Here is a 24,454-nt window from a genome sequence, read left to right as displayed (position 1 = left end):
TGGTTACCCACAAAGGGAAGCCCATCAGACTAACGGCAGATCTCTTGGCAGAAACCTTACAAGCCAGAAGAGAGTGGGGGCCAATATTCAACATTCTGAAAGAAAATAATTTTCTTTTCTTTCATATCTGGAATTTCATATCCAGCCAAACTAAGCTTCATAAGTGAAGGAGAAATTAAATCTTTTACAGACAAGCAAATGCTGAGAGATTTTGTCACCATCAGGAGCCTGCCTTACAAGAGCTCCTGAAGGAAGCGCTAAACATGGAAAGGAACAACCGGTACCAGCCACTGCAAAAGTATACCAAATTGTAAAGATCATCGACACTGTGAAGAAACTGCATAAACGGGCAAAATAACCAGCTAGCATCATAATGAAAGGATCAAATTCACAGATAGCAATACTAACCTTAAATGTAAACAGGCTAAATGCCCCAATTGAAAGAAACAGACTGGCAAATTGGATAAAGAGACAAGACCCATCAGTGTGCTGTATTCAGGAGACCCATCTCACGTGCAAAGACACACATAGGCTCAAAATAAAGGGATGGAGGAATATTTACCAAGCAAAGGGAAAGCAAAAAGCATGGGTTGCAATCCTAGTCTCTGAGAAAACAGATTTTAAACCAAAAAGGTCAAAAGAGACAAAGAAGGGCATAATGGTAAAGTGATCAATGCAACAAGCAGAGGTAACTATCTTAAATATACATGCATCCAATACAGGAGCACCCAGATTCATAAAGCAAGTTCTTAAAGACCTACAAAGAGACTTAGACTCCCACACAATAATAGTGGGAGACTTTAACACCCCACTGTCAATATTAGACAGATCAATGAGACAGAAAATTAACAAGGATATCCAGGACTTGAACTCAGCTCTGGATCAAGAGGACCTAGTAGACATCTACAGAACTCTCCACCCCAAATCAACAGAATATACATTCTTCTCAGCACCACATCGCACTTATTCTAAAACTGACCACATAGTTGGAAGTAAAACACTCCTCAACAAATGCAAAAGAATGGAAATCATAACAAACAGTCTCTTAGATCACAGTGGAATCAAATTAGAACTAAAGATTAAGAAACTCACTCAAAACCACACAACTACATGGAAACTGAACAACCTGCTCCTGAATGACTACTGGGTAAATAACAAAATGAAAGCAGAAATAAAGATGTTCTTTAAAACTAATAAGAACAAAGATACAACATACCAGAATCTTTGGGACAAATTTAAAGCAGTGTGTAGAGGGAAATTTATAGCACTAAATGCCCGCAAGAGAAAGCAGGAAAGATCTAAAATCGACACCCTAACATCACAATTAAAAGAACTAGAGAAGCAAGAACAAACAAATTCAAAAGCTAACAGAAGACAAGAAATAAGTAAGATCAGAGCAGAACTGAAGGAGAGAGAGACATGAAAAACCCTTCAAAAAAATCAATGAATCCAGGAGTTGGTTTTTTGGAAAGATCAACAAATAGATAGACTGCTAGCCAGACTAATAAAGAAGAAAAGAGAGAAGAATCAAATAGACGCAATAAAAAAATGATAAAGAGGATATCACCACCAGTCCCACAGAAATACAAACCACCATCAGAGAATACTATAAACACCTCTATGCAAATAAACTAGAAAATCTAGAAGAAATAAATAAATTCCTGGACACATACACCCTCCCAAGGCTAAACCAGGAAGAAGTCGAATACCTGAATACACCAATAACAAATTCTGAAATTGAGGCAGTAATTAATAGCCTACCAACCAAAAAACATCCAGGACCAGATGGATTCATAGCCGAATTCTACCAGAGGTACAAAGAGGAGCTGTTACCATTCCTTGTGAAACTATTCCAAACAATAGAAAAAGAGGGAATCCTCCCTAACTCATTTTATGAGGCAAGCATCATCCTGATACCAAAACCTGGCAGAGAAACAACAAACAAAGAAAATTTCAGGGCAATATCCCTGATGAACCTTGATGGGAAAATCCTCAATAAATACTGGCAAACCGAACCCAGCAGCACATCAAAAAGCTTATCCACCACAATCAAGTCTGTTTCATCCCTGGGATGCAAGTCTGGTTCAGCATATGCAAATCAATAAATGTAATCCATCACATCAACAGAACCAATGACAAAAACCACATGATTATCTCAATAGATGCAGAAAAGGCCTTCAACAAAATTCAACAGCCCTTCATGCTAAAAACTCTCAATAAACTAGGTATTGATGGAACGCATCTCAAAATAACAGCTATTTATGACAAACCCACAGCCAATATCATACTGAATGAACAAAAACTGGAAGCATTCCCTTTGAAAACTGGCACAAGACAAAGATGCCCTCTCTCACCACTCCTACTCAACATAGTATTGGAAGTTCTGGCCAGGGCAGTCAGGCAAGAGAAAGAAATAAAGGGCATTGAATTAGGAAAAGAGGAAGTCAAATTGTCTCTGTTTGCAGATGACATGACTGCATACTTAGAAAACCCCATTGTCTCAGCCCAAAATATCCTTAAGCTGATAAGCAAATTCAGCAGTCTCAGGATACAAAATCAATGTGCAAAAATCACAAGCATTCCTATACACCAATAACAGACAAACAGCCAAATCATGAGTGAATTCCCATTCACAATTGCTTCAAAGAGAATAAAATACCTAGGAATACAACTTACAAGGGATGTGAAAGACCTCTTCAAGGAGAACTACAAACCACTGCTAAAGGAAGTCAGAGAGACACAAACAAATGGAAAAACATTCCATGCTCATGAATAGGAAGAATCAATATTGTGAAAATGGCCATACTGCCCAAAGTAATTTATAAATTCAATGCTATCCCCATCAAGTTACCATTGACTTTCTTCACAGAATTGGAAAAAACTACTTGGTCATATGGAACCAAAAAAGAGCCCGCATAGCCAAGACAATCCTAAGCAAAAAGAACAAACCTGGAGGCATCATGCTACCTGACTTTAAACTATACTACAAGGCTACAGTAACCAAAACAGCATGGTACTGGTACCAAAACAGATATACAAACCAATGGAACAGAGCAGAGGCCTCAGAAATAACACCACACATCTACAACCATCTAATCTTTGACGAACCTGACAAAAACAAGCAAAGGGGAAAGGATTCTCTATTTAATAAATGGTGGTGGGAAAATTGGCTAGCCATATGTAGAAAGCTGAAACTGGATCCCCTCCTTACACCCTCTACAAAAGTTAACTCAAGATGGATTAAAGACTTAAATATAAGACCTAAAACCATAAAAACCCTAGAAGAAATCCTAGGTAATACCATTCAGGACATAGGCATGGGCAAAGACTTCATGACTAAAACACCAAAAGCAATGGCAACAAAAGCCAAAATTGACAAATGGGATCTAATTAAACTAAAGAGCTTCTGCACAGAAAAAGAAACGATCATCAGAATGAACAGGCAACCTACAGAATGGGAGAAAATTTTTACAATGTATCCATCTGACAAAGGGCTAATATCCAGAATCTACAAAGAACTTAAACAAATTTACAAGAAAAAAAAAACCCATCAAAAAGTGGGCAACGGATATGAACAGACACTTCTGAAAAGAAGACATTTATGCAGCCAACAAACATATGAAAAAATGCTCATCATCACTGGTAATTAGAGAAATGCAAATCAAAACCACAATGACATACCATGTCATGCCAGGTAGAATGGTGATCATTAAAAAGTCAGGAAACAACAGATGCTGGAGAAGATGTGGAGAAATAGGAACGCTTTTACACTGTTGGTGGGACTGTAAATTAGTTCAACCATTGTGGAAGACAGTGTGGCAATTCCTCAAGCATCTAGAACTAGAAATACCATTTGCCTCAGCAATCCCATTACTGGGTATATACCCAAAGGATTATAAATCATTCTACCATAAAGACACATGTACACGTAAGTTTATTGTGGCACTGTTCACAATAGCAAAGACTTGGAACCAACCCAAATGCCCATCAATGATAGTCTGGATAAAGAAAATGTGGCAAATATACACCATGGAATACTATGCAGCCATAAAAAATGATGAGTTCATATCCTTTGCAGGGACATGGATGATGCTCGAAACTATCATTCTCAGCAAACTAACACAAGAACAGAAAACCAAATACCGCATGTTCTCACTCATAAGTGGGAGTTGAACAATGAGAACACATGGACACAGGGAGGGGGACATCACACACTGGGGCCTGTTGGGGGGTGGGGGATGGGGGGAGGGATAGCATTAGGAGAAATACCTAATGTAATCACGGGTTAATGGGTGCAGCAAACCACCATGGCATGCGTATACCTATGTAACAAACCTGCACGTTCTGCATATATACCCTAGAACTTCAAGTATAATAACAAAAAAAAATTTAAAAAAATAGACTGTGAAACTGAGTTTAGACTTATGAAATCCAGACAAGACAAAAATAGAGTCAGGGTGGAGACTGGCTGCAAAGACACAAAGGGAACTTTTTAGAGGAATACAACTGCTCTACCTCTTGATTTGCAGTGATGATTACACAACTATATGCAATCGCCAAAATTCATCAAACTACAGACTCTTCTTTTTTTTTTGAGATGGAGTTTCGCTCTTGTGGTCTAGGCTGGAGTGCAGTGGCGTGATCTCGGTTCACCGCAACCTCCACCTCCTGGGTTGAAGCGATTCTCCTGCCTCAGCCTCCCGAGTAGCTGGGATTACAGGCATGTGTTACCACACCCAGCTAATTTTGTATTTTTAGTAGAGATGGGGTTTCTCCATGTTGGTCAGGCTGGTGTCGAATTCCTGACCTCAGGTGATCCACCCGCCTCTACCTCCCAAAGTGTTGGAATTACAGGCCTGAGCCACTGCGCCCAGCCCAAATTACAGACTTAAAATGGGTGAATTTTATTATTTGTAAATTATACCTTAATAGAGCAGGAAAAACTTTAAAGCTTGTTATTTGTTTCCATTCTGACCATTTGCGCCAGGGTAAAGTCATAATTAGTCATTAGTTATGGTTATGAACATCGACAGTAATCACATAATAGTAGTGTCATGCTGGCTGTGCATCCTCAAGCCACTCTCTCCCCAGCACTCCCACTTAACTCCTGGGGAAGACATTCATGTGAGTCAAAAGCAGCCTCCAAGGTTCTCATCTCATTCAGGCCAGGACCCCTAGGAAGACTTCATACTGATTTACGGCAACGCACGTGTTGGCCAGTAAGTGTGCATTCAAATGTTGTGTCATCGGTGAGGTGGGTATTCTCCTGGAAGCTGTAGTGTTGCCAAGCAATGAATAAGAACAGGGAATCCCAGCAATTTCTCTCTGCGTCTTGGAATCATGATTCAGATCTGGACAGACAATGGGTACCATGGGCTGGCATTTGGGATGTAAGCACACTGCAAGTGCTTGCATACCAACATTTCCTGTGGAACAAGCAGAATTTGGTTTTGATGGAGATAAGTGTGTGCTTCTTGGACTGTCATAGGCTCCCTTAAAAATAGGAGGCAATCTTGACTTGTGATCAGACATCCTTCCTGCCTCGGCCCATTTGTCAACCAGAATAGGAGGCCTTGTGTTAGACCCGGATGGACAGAATTAATGACAGAAGACAGAGTGGCTCTCACTCTACCCCTCAGTGTACCAAGTTGAGAAGCACCAAGAGCAGGCAGCCCACTTCTGAAGTCAGCTTAGGAGATTCTCAATGTGGCAAAGAGCAAAAGGGACACCGGTATGAGAAAGTTGAGAGAAAACTTCCCTGACAGTTACAGCCTCAAGTTATTTCCCAGTAGGCAAACTGCAGGATAGAGGTGAGAAAGTGTTCAAATTCTAAGTTTGAAGAAATACACAAAAAAAGAGCAAGACATAAAAAGGAGAATACAAGGCCTGGATTTGGTTTAGAAAGATGTCTATTAAAATAGAAAGGACTCAGTTCATAAGAGGTCGGGCCCTGGACCTGAAAAAAATCCATCCTAAATTCAATACTGGATAACAGGAAGGCAAGGTGAAAAACAGGAAGGGAAAATATTAGCAAGCTTGAAATACACAGAATTGAAAATGGTCTAAGACACTTCTGCATTGGATGTCACCCATTTAAACAATGGACAAATGCAGTGTGAGAGAAGCAACTCCCAGGAAACATTCTGCATATGGGGTGGACGTTCCCTCTGGGATGTGAGAATCACATCCAGCGAACCTCAATCCATTTCTCCCAATTTGCATCCAAGTTGTGGGTTGAATTCTGACCTGAAAAACGTCAGCTGGCAATGACACTAGAACTGTGTCAAAAGAATATAATAGAGGATAATATTACCAGACTCTGCACTCACCAGCCTATTCCCAACTCACAGAAAAGCACCGGTCAGAGAATTAGAACATTTAAGACAGGGAGGCCGAGGCAGCACGATTTTTTCACAAAACAAAGGAAAACGAGGCTGCAACCAAACTAGGTTATCGGGCAGCTCATTGGTTAGTGAAGCAAGGAAAGCTGCGCATCAATGGTGAGTTAATCAACAGTGGCAGCCAAAGAGGCATGTCCAGAGAATACACACTTGTTTCTCACAATTAGCCTTTCGGGGAGAACGCTTGCTAGAGGAGTTAAGGACACTGGGAGCAACCTTGACAGTCAATTTAAACAAGGCAGGACCGGATGCAGTGGCTCATGCCTGTAATCCCAGCACTTCAGGAGGCTGAGGCAGGTAGATTGCTGTGACTAGCCTGGGCAACATGGCGAAACCCCCTCTCTACAAAAAATACAAAAATTAGCTGGGTGTGGTGGTACATGCCTGTAGTCCCAGCTACTCAGGAGACTGAGGCGGGAAGATCATCGGAGCCTGGGAGGTGGAGGCTGCAGTGAGCTGAGAATCATGCCACTGCACTCCAGCTTGGGTGACAGAGTGAGATCCTGTCTCAAAATAATAATTAAAAACAAAAAAGCAAGGCAGATGATGAGCAGTCTTTGTCGGCTCTGGGTGAGTCTACGGATGTTACTGATATGGCTCAGTTGTTTATTTGAGGAGTTCACATCAAGGCCGAAGTGAATGAAGGTTTAAGCTCTTTATACAGTCTGTGTAGAACAACTACCGGTGAGAATATTTTCAAAGATGTTGAGAAAACACGAATTTAGTAGAATCCAAAGTGGAATCTGCTAAGCTGTTACAACTGATGGTGATAAAAATGTATGGGACAAAAAAAACAAACAAATTACAAACTTACAAAGCTTCTAAAAATGTAAGGTGTTTCATGCTATTCTTTGTATCAGCAGGTCTTTTGCAGAAAATCTATTGTGTGTGATTGAGCCCATAGTGTCAACAGCGAATGACAATCCCTCTCATGGACTCAACCATCATCAGTTCTCTTTTTGTCACAAATAAGCTGACTAGGCCGATTTGTCCCAGGTCAATACGCCAGTTTGATGGCTTAATAAAGTTTCATCACATTATTTTGAGCTCAGAGCTGGGACTGAAACTTTTCTGAGCAAGAACTACCCTCACCACCATTATTGAGTTCTGAAGGGCTTAAGTGCTTTGACTGCAGACTTGATAATAAATTCAACCTAAAGCTGCAAGGCAAAACAGCACTCGTGTGCAAAACTCATCCTGTGTTAAAGTCATTTTGATGACAACTGACATTGTTCCAATCAAACTGCGTTCTGTACTTTTCATGCTATTAAAATTAAAAGAAGTGAGCTCTCCATGCTCACATAAGTTTGCAGTGGATATAAATTCTAAGTTTAAATACAGTGTGTTTGTGAACCTGGATTTCCATATTTCAAAATCCATTTAGCTGTGCAGTGGAAGAGTTGCCATCTAATCCTCCATAGGAAGATATGAATCTGCAATGTAATACCATACGGAAAGGCAAACATCAAGGGAAGAATCTAACAGGATTCCATGAGTGCCTTCCAAGTGATGATCATGCGCAATTAAAATCATACACATGTGGACTGAGGTCAACGCTTCCATTTACAGAGATAAAATACGTAAAATCTCATGACAGATCAACACTAAGAGAGGAACATTTACAACAGATGTTGATAATAGGAAACACTAACTTTGAATCCCAATAAGTGAAATGTTATCCCTCACCAAGAAAAGAATTCCATTCTTCTCATTAGACATATATTACAAAAAATGCACTAAGATAATATATTTTGAATTTACCACTGAAACTTTTGTGAAAATGTGTTTTCTCTCATCGTAAATACCTACCCAGTATCTTGGCCCACAAAGCCTAAGATATGCACTACCTGGCTCTTTCCAGAAAAGCCTGCTGACGATTAGTCTGAATTAGCACAAGTGTGTTATATTTTGGAGACATCAACTTGACTTCCTTAGAAAGTACTTTTGCTCAGGGCACTGGTGCTACATGGCTGCAGCTGCTGCGGTCTAGGTTTGGCTGTGCTCTGGGAGTGAGGATGTGCTTCTGTGTATCTGCATTTTTGAATGACTTCTGCTCTAGCACATGCCCTGGATAAGACATTCACAAAGAACCTCAGGATAAGATTTGTCCCTCTTTTTTGTCTCATGTGAATGTCTGAGAACTGCAAGGACTGGAAACCGAGCCTCACAAAGATCGACACCAGTCTCTTCTGGTGTTCTCTGATTCCTGCCCTGGAAGGGGACACCAGTAACTCTGATGCCTATAGGCCTGTCATAAAACCGCTAAAGTCAACAGAGTGGTAGGGGAGAGGAGGGGAATGCTGCCTCTGCCTCCAACCGCTAGGAGAAGGTGAGATCTTCCTCCCTGACTTCCCTTCCTCTAGAGAGCTCTGACTTGGACCTAGGGACTCTGCTCCAAGGAAGCGCTCTGCCCCTCTCAGCACCTCCTGGAAGGCTTTTCTTCTTGCGGGCCATTCCCTTTAGCTTTATTCAGTTTTCTTCCTTGGAAATCCATTGTTGTCGGCGAAGATTTTCCTTTGACTGTGGCCAATTTGGAACTCGCGTGGGGTGGGGTCGGGAAGAAGGTGTCTGGGCATGGCTTTTACCTGAGTCTTGTCTAGACTCTAGAGGGACAACAGCACTTGAGAGAGCGCAGCGGACCCCAGACATAAATGACAGGGTCCTACTTAGGGCCATGGGGCCAATTTCAGATAGCAAGGAAGGTGGGTGCACCTGCCTGGACATAAATTACTCATGGAACTCACAGCACATCAGTCTGCGGCCCAGACTACCCCAGTTAGGACAGGCTTGGGCACTCACAGCCCCTTCTCCTACACCATCCCATTTGCACACAAAATCACCCTTCCATAGAGGAACAATGGGAAACAACTATTCCCTCTCTTTGAGAAAATAAAGGATTGAACAGGAAGGTGAGTCCCTTAAGGTAAGTCTCTTAAGATGGAAACCATTTTTAAGAGAAACTATGAAGCACTTGGATTAAAAAGAACGTTATGTGTCATAAATCTGTTAAGTCAGAAGAAATACTTACCAACTGCTAAAAGTAGGTTACAAGATGTTGTATGTGTTTGTATGTGCGTATCTCTACTGCTTAGAAAAAAACTTATTAAAAACAATGAAAGATATGGGAAAAAGATAATACCACAATACTGTCAGCTTTATCTCTAAGATGAAATTATAGGCGGCTTTTATTTCTTTCCTTGAATTATTTTCTAAGTTTTCCATAACAAGCATGTATTTCACCTGTAAGTTTGTTCACATACCATATTGACAAGTATCTTAAGTCCTGGCACCTAACATTCAGAACAGACAGAATGAGAGACATGGAGAAATTCAATTTCCTGGGCTAAATTCAATTTCCTAAAAAGGCTCGGAGAAAATCAGGCAAAATTAATAAACAAGCAAACACAGATTATCCATCTAAGGAAAAAGAAAGTACCCTATAAGTACCCAGGAAGAAAAATGGATTATTGAAAAGAACAAAATCATCGGGGCTGCCTCCATGTCCATTCTTACTGTCTGCGAGGGCTGTGGGGTGGCACCCACACAAGGGCACTGAGAACTCCGAGCTTCTCAAACGTCTGCTCCTAAGCAGCACTTGAGTGATTTATCCAGCTATTCAAACCAGCAGAATTACCCATACAGTTCATACTCATCTGCTCGACGTGATCTGCTCCAAAGGGGAAAGACTCAAAATATAATACAGTATGCATTCCAGTGGATGAAAATGCAAGCAACTACTTGGAATAACTGTTTTTTAAAGCGTTTAAAGTAAGATTTTTGGGTTTTGTTGTCTTACAAGCAAGTTCTATGCCTGTTTAATTCACACAGTGAACTAAAGAAGTATGCCTTGAAATATTTTCCCAACAAACTGGAATAATAATCCCTTGGTTTACTTATAACAACAAGACATTTATTGAGCATACGATTTGACTCTCAAAGCAACTGGACATCATCTTTCAGGACAACCTATAATGTTGTACCCCCAAGTTTGGGAACAATGAAATAGAGAATTTGGTTATATGGGAGTAATTTAGGCCATGGTGGATTTAATCATTTTTAAATGTTTAAAACTGAGAGTGGTTAATTTTAATAATTGACTTTATTGCTTTTTTCCCCTAACAACTTGAGACCATTGAAATCTATAGCACTTCCTAGATTTGGGTCTGTTCCTTTCGCCTAGCCTTTCCTTCTGTAAAAGCCTTTTGAAATGATGGCCAAATTGCACAGCTGCCAACAAAGCATGCTTAAAATAAGCGCTTGGCTATCATTATTTCACTTTTCATCATTCTACACTTTTGAATAGAAGTTTTTCTTTTCTCAGATTATTCCAATCTATGAGGCAAGGGCCAAGGATTCAGTATGCCCTTATTAAAACAAATTATTTAGAAGGCCATTAGGCTGAGATGGTGTCTTGTGTCTTACATAAGCACACGGAAACCCAACAGTGGAAGGAAACTTAAACCAATCAGAAACTGCCAAGTGACTTCTAATGAGAGATTGTGCCAAGCAGAAACCACCCACTAACCTCTGGAACTTTCCACTCTGACCAATCAAATGCTTCCTTTGTCTTGCTTGTGCAAACACGTCTTACAAAATTGCTTTCCCACACACCTTCTAGGTGGAGCTCATACTGCTTGTGGTTTGGTGCTGATTCATGAATTGGTCTGCTCCAAAAAACGCTATGACTTCTTTTTTTTTTTTTTTTTTTTTTAAGATGGAGTTTAGCGCTTGTTGCCCAGGCTGGATTGCACCTCCACCTCTGGGTTCAAGAGATTCTCCTGCCTCAGCCTCCCAAGTAGCTGGGATTACAGGCATGCGCCACCACACCCAGCTAAATTTTGTATTTTTAGTAGAGACAGGGTTTCAGCATGTTGGTCAGGATGGTCTCGAACTCCTGACCTCGTGTGATCCACCTTCCTCGGCCTCCCAACGTGCTGGGATTACAGGCATGAGCCACTGCGCCCAGCCTAAAAAACTATAATTTTAATGCACCTGAGTTTATCTTTTAACATACTTCACCCTCAAAGTTCCCTGCTGTGTTTTAACATTACCCATGACACATTTAAAAGTGAAGCTGGGCTAGGCTCCCCACAAGAGCCCATTAATAGAATTACATGAGAGAAACAAGAAATCAAAGTAGGTGCAATTTTTTAAGGCACCATTGTCAGAGAAAAAGACAGAATCAAAGTCCCACAAGGTCATGGACCTGGCTGAGTACAAACCTGGGACAGGTGTCAGAAAGAGGAGGCCTCAGGGCATCTGACTGTGTGCACTCTGGGCACCATTTGGCCACCAGTCCTAACAAAGGCAGTCACTGAGGACTCCTGTGGCAAGCAGCACCTCCTGCTCAGGCTCCTCGGAGTTATTTGTTAAATGAATGTGCAATGAAGAGACAATCCCCTGACTAATTCACTGCTAATAGCAGGGAAGGAAAATCCATGAGCAAAGCAGCCTGGGTTCAGGGAATACTGAACAAAGCTGCGTGGGTGGAGAGAAAGAGCCTGAGGTCAGGCACAGTCTACAAAGCCCCTCAGCGACTCCGACACAGTTCAGAGCTAATGCCCTTGACTCCGGGAGACTTTTGCTGTGTCTAGCAAAGCAGGATTTACAAATGAGGGTAGAGAAAGACCAGTGGGGAAGAGTGAAGAAGCCCAGCAAGAACCAACACAGGTGATGAGGACCTGAGTTACAGCACCAGCCCAGGGAGACAAAATAGAGGGCCAGAGAACAGGGTAAATGCAGCGGGGCGTCACTGTAGCCACAGAGTGGAGGACAAAGGTGATAGGAATAGGCACAGGCTTCGGAGGGCCCTAGGGAGGCCTGCCAGGAGGCTGGGGAAGGCACCTGCCTCCAGGGGCTGCCACCTTGCCAGACGCCACTCCATGCTCTACATGACTAGGGCCCTAGTGAGACGCTGCCTCCCCTGCACCCGAGAACCCAAGCGCCCTGGGATCAGAAGGAGGCTTCAGCACAGATAGGAGGCAGGCAATCCTTGTCGCTACCGCGAGCCCTAAAGATGTTCCTGAAAATGTCCTTTGCCCTCCTGGGGGAACTGGTCAGGACCACAGCTTGTCCTGAGTCACGGCTATCCCCCCACCCCAGCCCTGTCCCCTTCCAGGCAGCCTGTCCTTCCCTCCCTGGTGTTTGTGTCCAAAAGACCCCATAGATTCTCCATAACCTGTCTTTTACTCCTCAACTCAAAGGGAATGTCTTGTCACTATATCCCCAGCACAACGCCAGGTCCAGAAATCCTCACTGGCACGTTAAGTCTTCTGTAAGTGTTTGCTGAATAAATACATGAAAGCGCACCATTCCCTCTATCCCTTCCTTCACCTTTCCTCCCTGCTTGACCTGACTGTCCTGTACTCATTGTTCCCAGAACTGTCAGTTGCTCTGGGAAGAGCTGTAGCTCTGCTGCTGCCTTCAGGCCTCACGGACTGTGGAAAGTCCCTGGACCTGGCTCTGGTCCTTGCCACTCCCAAAAGAGGCTCTCGCTCCCCAAGGCAGGGCCCAACCTCACTCCAGCGAAACTTCACAGGTCAGCACAGGGCCTGTGTGCACACCTGTCAGGATGTGTAAGGTGCTACTCGCTGTGCCTGGCCAGCTCCTCCTCAGGCTCACTTTTCTCCTGCCTTTCATAAGAGTCATCCTTGTACCCACAGCCTCCTCTCACTGGGTGTGGTGTTCTCTGTTCTCTGCAGGGCCCTGTGCAAATAAGGGGTCCAGGACGCTTCCAGGGGCTGCTGGGATGGTTTGTGTTCAGTGCTAAATGCTGTTTCCACTCTGGTTCTCTTCCAAGTGCTCATGACTTAGATCAAGTGACTGTTTAATAAATTAGTTGCTTGGGTAGAATGGAAAATGTTTATCTTTTCTATTTGGAAAACGTAAATGTCCCCAAACCACATAGACTATGTACACAATAACACGTACAACTCAAAAAAAAAAAATAGCCTAGCAGTTTAAAAAAAACTATACCTGACCCAGCCAATCCTCCTGGAGCAGCTTTTAAACTATTAGTATAGGAAGTGGGCTTTCGTCCCAGCAGCTCCTCATCCAACAGCCTCAGGGAAGACAGCAGCATGCTGTGTCTCCGTGTTCTACTCTGTGTGAATGAGCTGTTCAAGTTCTATCATTCAAGGTGACTCTGGCCCTTTGGGAGGCTGCATTCATTTCTCTGTTTGAGTGAATGTAGCTACAATGAAACATGATGTCTCAAGTTAAAAAGCTTCCACTTGGGATGTCAGGCAAAACTTTGTAAAGTGTTCCCTTGATTTCCAACACCACAGTTTTGCTGGCACATGAGGCTGGCAGCAGTGCACATGAATGACACACAGAGTACATATCTGGATATGCATTCACAGCAATGCAAAATAGTGCTAGGTATCGTGTACTGAGCACTCAGATGCGCCAGCACCATGCAAGCATTTTAGGGAGTTGCCTTTGCTTAAAATTCACGGGATCCCACAGGGGGGTTCCATCACTATGCCCATTCTACAGGTGGGGAAACCTTGCTGTGGGGCAAGGTTTCCGGGGTAACTCATCCGGGGTCATGAGTGATGGGTCTAGGATAGCACCGAATACTCTGACCTGAGATTGCTTTTAGCCATAAAGAAACAGACATACAGCTTCTGGTATATTTATGGAAAAGTATATACAAACAGCAAAGTCTGACTAATATTCGAATTGTAGCAATGGTTGATCCCATTCCCCCCCCCCCCCAAAAAATTAGGCAACTTTGTCTAATGGCAAAGAGTTTCAGGCATACAGTACTTACTAAGCCTCTGATGAATGTTGATTTGCCCCTGTTTAAAGTGCAAGTCATCAAAGTACACTGAGGACACAGACTGCACCAGTTACAGGGTAAGGTGCTGGTTTTCAGGGAACTCAGGTACCAAAAACTGTGCTGGGTACAACACTGGTTCCAAGCAGTGGAGCTGTGTACTTTCTCTTCGCTGGAATGCATGACACCAGGAGAAAGAAGAGAGGCTTATAAACACATACTGAGTTCTTCCTGTCTCTCTGGGAAGTGGGTGTTTTAAGGTGGGACCCCAAATCAGAAAGGTTGGGTAAACTGCCCATAGTCACACAGCCAGTGAGTTCAACTTCCTTGGGTGTAGAGACATCCTTTTTAACTGTGAAGCCTGAATGAAAACGTTTAAAATTTGATTTTGAACTTTGGACCTGCGGTTTGCTTTGGCTGTGTAAAAGCCAAAAGATAAGACCTGGAGAGAACCCCAACTTATTAGAAGACTTGAAGATTTCAGACACAGCCAGTTTTCAAATATTCAAAAAAACAAAAACTTTGAAAGATTTAGAAGTCATCTTTAAGACTTTGTTTGTTTAAGGTTTAAGGTTGCTGCCTGGAAAGCCACCCCCACAATCCTGGGGTCCCTTGCATAAGGTGGACATGAAAGTCTCTGAAAGTGATCAAGTCTACATGGAGAAACTGCTACGCAGTTTTAGGACACCAAGTTTCCAGTTGCAGCTGATCACTTGGCTGGGAGAAAACAGCTCCACCATCACCAAAGATACCAAAAGGGGAACCGGCAGAAAGGAGTAGAAACCAGTGCCCTCAAGACAGAAGACCATCAGCATTAGACTCTAGGCCACCCCCCTCCCCCGCCCCCACAGTCGTGATCTAAGGGAACAAAATCTAGTCTTCATTTTTATTTTACATTTTTACTTTTTAATTCTTTATTTTTATTTATTTAATTTTGAGACACAGTCTCCTTCTGTCACCCAGGCTGGAGGGCAGTGGCGAGATCTCGGCTCACTGTAACCTCCGCCTCTCCGGTTCAAGCGATTCTCCCATCTCAGACCCCGAGTAACTGGGATTACAGACAGGCGCCACCGCGCCCGGCTAAGGAAACCAAACCTAGGACCACTGAGTGGCTCTTTCCAGATAGTTTCATCATGTTTTTTTTCCATCACTCCCTTCCACTCCTTTGTTTCCCGCCCTTTCTAGACGAATCCCTTCTGGTTTCCAAACTCCCGGGGCCGGGAGACTCGGGGAGGGGACCCCAGGGGCGGCAGGGGAAGGGGGCCCGTGCAGATGGGGGACGCCCCGGGGGATCTGGCAGGGAGAGGGCATCTGGGTACGGGAGGCTTCGGGGAGAGGGCACCGGGCAGTGAGGGGAGGGTCGGAGAGGACGCTGGGCCGGGGGTAGGGTAGGGGGCCGGGGGCCGGGGACGTTACCGATGCCCGTAGTGGACGAGGAACATGGCCAGGAGGATGCAGTTGGGCGCGCTGCGGAGGCGCGGGGCGGACTCGCTGGCGTACTGGTAGAGCGGCAGGGCCAGCGAGGGCAGCTCCTGCACCACCCAGGCGGCCCGCGCCGGCACTCGGAGCCTGTGGCTGGGCAGCGCGTGGCGGCCGTACACCGAGTTCGTCTGACGATTCCGCGCGAAGACCGCGCAGCCCGCGGCGCACTGCAGGTAGGCGAGCGCGGCCAGCAGGCGCTCCTCCGCCACCCCCGTCGCCGTTGCCATCGCCAGGGCTGGGCAGCGTGCTCCATGCCCCAGAGGCCGCGGCGGGCAACATATAGGGCGGCGGCGCGGGGGCAGGAGGGGCGGCTACCGGAGGGGCGGCTACCGGAGTCCTACACTGCCGGGACACTGCAGAAAGGGTTCTTAATTCAGGCTTCTCCAAGGCTGCCGGGGCTGTGGGCGCGGCCCCGGGGGCGGGGCGAGCACCTGCGCGGGGAGGGACCTGCAAACGCCCCGCCCACGCCGGGCCGCCGTAACCCCGCGCCGCTCTGCGCACGCGCGGCTTCAGGCTGTCCACGGAGCTTCCTGAGCCCGCGTGGGAAACCCGGGCGCTTCGCGCGGAGACGCCTCTGTGGCTGCTTCCTGGAGCGTTTTTTCCCCTTAGAGCTGTCCGCGGTTTTCCCTCTCACGTTGCTTTTCTGGAAGACGGGTTGTGCGCTTTGGGCTTATTCCTGGACGGTCCCCAAAGGTCCCCGAAAGGACCAGGCCCGGACACGTGGGGCCTTGGTTTCCGGCCGGAAGTCCCGGGAGCTGTAGGGCTACGAGTTCTAGCCGTGGCGGGCCGGTTTCTGCGTGCTGCGTGCGCGGTCGCGTGGGCTATGGGGCGGCGGTCGCGGGGCCGGCGGCTCCAGCAACAGCAGCGGCCGGAGGACGCGGAGGATGGCGCCGAGGGCGGTGGAAAGCGCGGCGAGGCGGTAGGAGCCGGGACGCGGCGGGCGGGCCAGGGGCTCCTCCTGGGCTTCCCGGACCCCGAGGCCTGCGAGGCGGCGGCGAGGGGGCGGCTCCTCGGGCCTCGGGGTAGACGTCTCTTTCCTTCCTCAGGGCTGGGAAGGAGGCTACCCCGAGATCGTCAAGGAGAACAAGCTGTTCGAGCACTACTACCAGGAGCTGAAGATCGTGCCCGAGGGCGAGTGGGGCCAGTTCATGGACGCTCTCAGGGAGCCGCTCCCGGCCACTTTAAGAATTACTGGTTACAAAAGGTAGGGAGGCAGTGCCTGATTTTTTGGGAGTTGGGGCCAGGATGTTGGAGGTTAAAGGCGACGGTGTTTTTTCCGACTAGTGTTACAGTGCCAGAGAACCGTGGCGTTTCAGCGGTTTGGATTCAGGAAGCATTGAAGTGGGGAGCACAGGGTCCAATGAAATGGTCGCGGAGGTATTGGAGGTGCAAGGTTAGAAGAGGAAATGAAAATGAGATCTGAGGAAGATTCGGCTCCTGGGGAATCTTCCAGGAGGGAAGCTGAGGGTCTTACCTTTTGGAACGTAAGAGAATTTATAGAGAATGTATAAAACCCCTTGGTCCTCCCCCCTCCGCGCCCCGCCCCCCCATTTTTGTAGTTACATCTTTCTAAATGAGTCGCAAATAAAACTATAACTGTAGGTATGCTTAGAAGAGAAGGAATGCAGTGCTGCTCTTAGGGCTCAGTGTGGATTGCTTAAATTTTGAAGGCATACAGTGTAAAAGTGGTGACCAAAGAATGTTTACTCTCTATGCAAAATTTGGTTTTAGTTTTAAAACACTTGTAGTCTTAAATTTAAGAAGATACAATGTATTAACTTAACTTTTTAGATCAGTTTGAAACTTTCTTATTTTTCAATAGCCACGCAAAAGAGATTCTCCATTGCTTAAAGAACAAATATTTCAAGGAATTGGAGGACCTGGAGGTGGACGGTCAGAAAGTTGAAGTTCCACAGCCACTGAGTTGGTAGGTACCACAGTGCTTCATGCTGAATATTTATTTGGGATATTAATCTCTATCACTTGAATTATATTTCTTGGTACTGCATTTGCTGTTAACATGAAAGAGCCTGGGTATACTTTGCAAACATCCTAGTGTTCTAGTACCTGGTGCTTTTATCAACATTACATTGCTATGCAAGTTTTCATGCGATTTGCGATTTGCAGCTTTCTGAGTCACTGAGTTCAGCCAGCTCTTCCTAGTACATCCAGCCTCTTTATGTCACTCTTCCGCCAGCTCCATGTTACAGCCCTTGTTTTCTCACATCAAAACTGTTGCAGAGTGGCTTCTTTGCCTTCAGAAAAAGGACGGACTTAGCTTGACAACAGTCTCCTGGTAGGTGGTCTCCTAGTATTTTCCATTACAGACAGGTTACCACTGTTTGCTGTCAGGTTGTCTCCTGGTACTTCCCAGTACAGACTGCACCAGCCAATGGAGCATTTCCGAGTCTCAGCACCCAAGCGTACTACTACTCTGGGAGCTACCTCTTTGTTGACCTGTCCTGGAGGTGCCCTCTGGGTTACCTATTCCTCATGGCTCAGTTCTAGTCTCAGTTGTGTGAAGGTGATCCCTTGTGCTGACAGCATCTTGTAAAGATGCTTGGACAACTCCAGAGGCGCCAGTCCTTCAGTTAACTTATAAGTGGAAAAGTTGTTATTATAAACTTTGAGGTATTGAGTTCTCAGAAAAGAAAAGTAATGCATGAAAAGATGAATTAAGCCGTTTTTTGTCTGTTTGTTTTGAGATGGAGTCTCACTCCGTCGCTCAGGTTGGAGTGCAGTGGCACGATCTTGGCTCACTGCAAGCTCCACCTCCCTGGTTCACGCCATTCTCTCGCCTCAGCTGCCCGAGTAGCTGGGACTACAGGCGCCCGCCACCACGGCCGGCCAATTTTTTGTATTTTTAGTAGAGACAGGGTTTCACCGTTTTAGCCAGGATGGTCTCATCTCCTGACCTCATGATCCGCCCACCTCGGCCTCCCAAAGTGCTGGGATTACAGGTGTGAGCCACTGCGCCCTGCCGAATAAAGCGATTTGCATCAACTTTTGAGGTTTTGACTATTCCAGTATATAGTGTTATCTTTCCTTTTTGGATAACCTTTAGTGTTCGCAAATCGAGGTCAGATTTTCATTAATCATGGGGTACAGATTTGCTTGTTTTTCTTTCATTGGCTATTTGGATTTTCATTGTCCGTATCACAGATAAGCATATACAATCACAATGAATGCTGACTGGCCAAACATTAAGTCAGTATTCAACCAGTATCAAGACCGAATATCACCATCATGGAATGTGTTGCTGGTATATAGGAATAAATATGACCAACGTCGTGAAACCCCATCTCTACTAAAAATACAAAAATTAGACAGGCATGGTGGCACACACCTATAATCCCAGCCACTGGGAGCTGAGGCATGAGAATCGCTTGAACCCAGGAGGTGGAGGTTGCAGTGAGCCAAGATCATGCCATTGCACTCCAGCCTGGGCCACAGAGCGAGACCCCGTCTCAAAAAAGAAAAAAAAGAATAGATATGCCAAATCTTAGATTTTTAAAATCTTGAAGGGTACAGTATAGGAAAATGATATGCGTGCTAGGTTGCTGTTAGTGGTCACTAATTGTCCACTGTAGTGAGGTCAGTGGAAAAGGTAGATGTTTTTCAGCCTCTGGTTGTGGCATTGCTGAGATGAGGTAGCCTTCATGAGATCAAGCTTTTTTCCTCCCAATAACTAGGTTGTAGACTTTCCTCAAGTCGTTTGGTTTGAAGATTTGATTGACAACACTGATTGTGTTCTACTTGAAGTAGAGGTCTGATACTGTAGTGTTCCGTTTTCACGCTGTTATAAGGACATACCCGAGTAATGTATAGATAAAGGAAAGAGGCTTAATTGACTCACATTTCCACATGGCCGGGGAGGCCTCAGGAAGCTTAAAATCATGGCGGAAGATTGATCTCTCTGCACAGGGTGGCAGGAGAGAGAATGAGTGCTGAGCAAAGGAAGAAGCCCCTTATAAACCATCAGATCTCCCCCTGAGAACGAACTCACCATCGTGGGAATGACATGAGGGAAACGGCCCTGGGATTTAATTATCTCCACTTGGTCCTGTCCTTGACACGTGGGGAATATTACAATTCGAGGTGAAATTGGGGTGGGAACACGGAGCCAAACCATCTAAAATGTTTTAAGAAGACAGGATTACGATTCCCCTAGGGCACGTTTGTATTTTTAGCAGTGATGCATGTATGTGCTGCTTCACACAATCACCTGGAAACATTTGTTTCTAAAACCTTGTTAGAAGCACAGAGATGGGATAAGAAGTGCTTTTAAGATGAAGAAGTTGCTGTCCAGGAGGAACGTTTCAGCATGCGTCTGTAGGGAAGAGGTGTACTCTTAAGGCATGTCAACGTGGGCATTTTCTTCTGCAGGCTCCAACAAACTAGGAGAAACCATACGATGTTAATAAGACTTGCTAGTTTTTTTTTATTCTCTGCAAACTACAGTTACACTTTGATCAGCCCTTTTAACATTTAATAGCTGCTTTTCCACCTTGTTTAACAACGTGTCTGGGTATATGACAAGGTAATTACCAAACTCTTAGAATCTGCAGGTTGTCTATAGTTGAAGAATGAAAGTGAATTGCTCTCTGCCAACAGCCAGCTATGTTTTTGTTTGCTTTAATTTTCTGAACACACAGCTGAAGGGTATGAACAAAACATTGTAGATCTGGGTTTCTAATACTTGGCTTTTTCCATTATCAATGATGGTTTCTCTATTGTATTTTGAGACAGGGTCTCACTCTCACCCAGGCTGGAGTGCAGTGATATGACGGTTCACTGCAGCCTTGACATCCCAGGCCCAAGTGATCCTCCCATCTCAGCCTCGTGAGTAGCTCGGACTACAGCTGCATGCCACCACGCCTGGCTAATTTTTTTTATTTTTTGTAGAGATGGAGTTTCACCTTGTTACCCAGGCTGGTCTTGCATTCTAGGGCTCAAGCGATCCTCCTGCCTTGGTTTCCCAAACTGCTGGGATTACAGACATGAACCACCATTCCTGGCCAATGCTAGTTTCTTGGCAGCTGTATTCTCTAAACATTTATTTATTCAAATTCATCTGTCAGTTTTAGGATACTAAATCTCTCAGCAAGCAAGTAAAGCAGAAGCTTTCCAGGACTTCTGGTAGTTTTCTGTATTGCTCAAGATGCAGAAATAGATCATGTAATATTCTTCCCAATTCTCTGGTACATAGTGAAATATAATTTAGGAAAACGTTTTTTGGAACTACATTTTCTAGAAGGAAAGTTATGTATAGGACCATAGCTTGGGCCAATTTCATTTTTTTCTTACTTTCCATAGACTCAGAACAATGAGAAATTATCCTAAAACATTCTTATAAAAGCATTGTTTTGACAACCAGTTGTTCAGAGTGCGCCTTATTGTCATTCTATTTATGTACTGTTTACTTATTTTTTTTGAGACAAGATCTCTGTTGCCCAGGTTGGAGTGCAGTGGCATGATCTCAGCTCACTGCAACCTCCACCTCCTGGGCTAAGGTGATCCACCTCAGCGTCCCAGATAGCTGGGATTACATGCCCCCATCACCATACCCAGCTATTTTTTGTATTTTTTGTATAGATGGGGTTTTGCCATGTTGGACAGGCTAATCTTGAACTCCTGACCTCAAGTGATCCGCCTACCTTGGTCTCCCAAAGTGCTGGTGTTACAGGCATGAGCCACTGCACCTCGCGTATTTACCTGCTTTTTAGTGTCTAGATTGAGGATGGTTTGTCATAGATGTTGTATATATTTACAGAGTTCTTACCACTTGAGAATTTTTGATATGCCAAGATGACAGTAGTCCTTTTAACTTATCCTCTAAAAAGCCCAAATAGGATTTTTTCTTAAAAGACACAAGCTAAATTGGAATTAAGTAACTAAAAATTAAATATACCTCTCATTTTGTTTGATGTTAAAATCTACAAAGATTCAATAAACATTTTTTGGTTCATAAAAAGATGATGCTATTCCTAAAGCTATATAAGAAACATAATTTAAAAACATTTCTTGTAGAAACAGGGCCTTGCTTTGTTGCCCAGGTTGTTCTCTGTACCCAGAGGAAATAAGCATTTATCTGTTAGTTTCTGTTTGTATTTAAATATTTCAGAATTCCTAAATGTTTCTTTACATGAGATCAACAGCCTTCACAATTATAAATACTGTAGAATTTTCATCTTGTAATAGTACGTTTACATTTTGACTATCAGAAATTTGACGAATAAGACATATAAGACTGTATTTGTTCAAAGTATATCTAGACTGCTTATCTATATTTGAAAATGAAAATTCAGCTCTTTACAATAAGTCTAAATGGCATGTGGTGTTCATATTGATGTTTTAGTGATTTGGTAAGGTAGTAACTTACATGATCGTACTAGCTTTGAGACAGACAAGTTCAGGAAGACCAGATACTATGTGAGCTGGCATTTGGCTGTTTGCAAGTAGAGGTTACAGTGGCACAGCAGATATTTGCCCAATACTATAGCAAATGCCAAATTTGCATGTAACCTACTATTTCTCCTCTAATGAGTCCAAAAGATATTTAAAACAATTCTTTTTTAAATTGCCTTATGAATATGATTTTATTTTGGCTTTATATTTTTGAACACATTAAATGTCGAGGAGGGAACTGGGCCGTATGAGATAGAATCAAAGCACTGGGGACCTTTGGAGGGTGGCCATGGACAGATTCAGCCAGTTTCATCTTCATTATTTGGTAGAAATGCTTTTCAGATATATCTTGTAATATTATGACTTGAGCAGTGTCAGGCTTTTAAGTCCCGAGTTTGTTTCCATCAAAAATCAGAGTTTAAAAGCAGTCAAATATGTTTGTGTTTTCCAAACATTCCAGTTTTATTTTCATGGTTTTCACTCTAGCTACAATTTGACACATGGAACCATTGTGAGCCTGCATTGTTAAATTGAGTGTATTACTGCATCTCAGGTTTAGTGAGAATTGCTGAAACTACAGTAAGATTTATGGCCACGTGACATGTTACACTTGGTTTGGCATTGGATTGAGCATGGTGCCGTGTGACATCAGTGTGCTCATTTGTATGGTGCAGATGCCTATATAGGTGCAGGCCAAGTTTAAAAGCACATCCTGGGTTGGGTACAGTGGCTCATGCCTGTAATCCCAGCACTTTGGGAGACTGATGCGGGCAGATCACTCGAGGCCGGGAGTTCGAGACCAGCCTGGCCAAAACGGCGAAACCCCATCTCTACTGAAAATAGACGTCTGTAATCCCAGCTACTCAGGTGACTGACTGAGGCATGAGAATTGCTTGAATCCGGGAGGCAGAAGTTGCCGTGAGCTGATATTACACCAGTACAATCCAGCCTAGGTGACAGTGAGACTGTCTCAAAAAAAAAAAAAAAGGCAGTGTTGTTAGTATCACCCATTTCTCCCCTAATTAAAAAAAAAAAAATAACATTGATGTCATCATTTATAGAAAGTTCAAATATATTCACAGAAATGATGGCAGGAAATGCTTTATTCTTAGTTATATATAGGTAACAGCCTAGGAGCTCAAATTAATGCATTAGTGGTTTCCAAGGTAGGATTTTTTTGGTATGTAAAATATTTTAGTGCATTATTGAACTGGTGTTAGAAATAATGAAAAATATATTTTTAAAAAAACTAATCAGGTATTTGTGGGACACTCTGACACTGCATTATTTTGATTCTGTGCGATCTGCAAATTAAGTAAGTCATCTTGTATCTTTTTTTTCTGATGACCTTACCATTGTTACCTTATAATGGTGAAGAGCCGAGGAGTGTCCACTTTTTCATCTGATCTCGAACGTTTCATCATTATAATTTTACAGTAATTTGCATAATCTTATAACCCCCCCCATGGCTCTTCTGTTTCTGATTGGGCCACGGTGTAGCTAGAGCCATGTTCCCTAAGTCTACAGTGACATCTCTGAGTGTTGCTGACTGTCCGTAGAGGATTGTGAATAGGAACAGGGAGAACAACATTCGAAGTCTCATTTGGCATATGACTGATTGATAGAAGCACAAAGTTGTCAACAGAGGACTTTAGTATTTATAATCCATAAATGTTTTGCTTTCTTTTTGGTCAGGTATCCTGAAGAACTTGCCTGGCACACAAATTTAAGTCGAAAAATCTTGAGAAAATCACCACAGTTGGAAAAGTTTCATCAGTTTCTAGTTAGTGAAACTGAATCTGTAAGTTGATTTCTTTAGATTTGCTAGTTTCTTTAAAGCTGTAAATGCATAGATGTAGTGTAGTTCTGTTTTTAGGTTCTTGTCACTAGAAGCAATAGGTGGACATCACACACAGTAAAGATAAGCGCAGTGTGTGCACCACCTGTGATTTTGATTATTTGTATATCTGTTGCCTTGTTTGGTTTATCTAGTCATGACATTTAGTAAGGATATCAGTGCCAGCTAGTTAATTTCTTGTTTCCTCTTGCTCATGTATTTGGATGGCTGTAGGGTTGGGGTGAGCACTGCACTCTCATTTCCTTCTTAGGTACACATTTCAGATGCCTGTTGTACATAAAAAGTAATATGTTTTTAAGGCCATCTTGGTGGCGAATAGGTTTTTGGTTTTGTTTTTTAAAATCGATTTATTTTACTAAAAATGAAGCTTTTGATTTTACTCTTTCCTGTATTTTTTTTTCTTACCACACATTGCTCTTGGTAACCACAAAACACCTAAGAACCACAAAACCCCTAAGCACAGCTTTGGTCCTCACAGGACGGCATCTGTCTTCACATTCTCTGTTGCCACCCACATTCCTTGAG

At 43.7% G+C, this 24,454-nt stretch overlaps 2 protein-coding genes across 9 annotated transcripts in view; one reads left to right on the top strand and one right to left on the bottom strand.

Moving 5' to 3' along the window:
* The window catches only part of SRD5A1 (steroid 5 alpha-reductase 1), a 37,362-nt gene extending 21,106 nt beyond the window's left edge, over positions 1-16,256 (bottom strand). Inside the window, exons 1-2 of one of the 3 annotated variants that reach the window (XM_063724050.1) lie at positions 15,598-16,128; positions 5,328-14,353 (exon numbers count right to left, since the gene is read on the bottom strand). In XM_063724050.1, the coding sequence (XP_063580120.1) occupies positions 13,939-14,353; positions 15,598-15,890 (708 nt within the window). In that variant the 5' untranslated portion in view covers positions 15,891-16,128 and the 3' untranslated portion in view covers positions 5,328-13,938. Of the gene's footprint in view, positions 1-5,327; positions 14,354-15,597 lie in introns of those variants that run through there. The other 2 variants (XM_024247074.3, XM_054555393.2) reach the window with 2 other exon arrangements.
* A 147-nt stretch (positions 16,257-16,403) lies between these two features.
* Positions 16,404-24,454, top strand: part of NSUN2 (NOP2/Sun RNA methyltransferase 2) — a 34,034-nt gene continuing 25,983 nt past the window's right edge. For 3 of the 6 annotated variants that reach the window (XM_054555391.2, XM_054555390.2, XM_009240576.4), the window contains exons 1-4: positions 16,450-16,582; positions 16,710-16,867; positions 17,486-17,590; positions 23,767-23,872. In XM_054555391.2, coding sequence (XP_054411366.1) covers positions 16,487-16,582; positions 16,710-16,867; positions 17,486-17,590; positions 23,767-23,872 — 465 coding nt within the window. In that variant the 5' untranslated portion in view covers positions 16,450-16,486. Of the gene's footprint in view, positions 16,583-16,709; positions 16,868-17,485; positions 17,591-17,639; positions 20,506-23,766; positions 23,873-24,454 lie in introns of those variants that run through there. The other 3 variants (XM_002815407.5, XM_063724048.1, XM_063724049.1) reach the window with 3 other exon arrangements.

Source organism: Pongo abelii, chromosome 4 (genome assembly GCF_028885655.2).
Source record: "Pongo abelii isolate AG06213 chromosome 4, NHGRI_mPonAbe1-v2.0_pri, whole genome shotgun sequence".
NCBI classification, from domain to species: Eukaryota; Metazoa; Chordata; class Mammalia; order Primates; family Hominidae; genus Pongo; species Pongo abelii.
The sequence above is the reverse complement of the archived record's forward strand: the minus strand, read 5'-3'. Positions and strand labels throughout refer to the sequence as shown.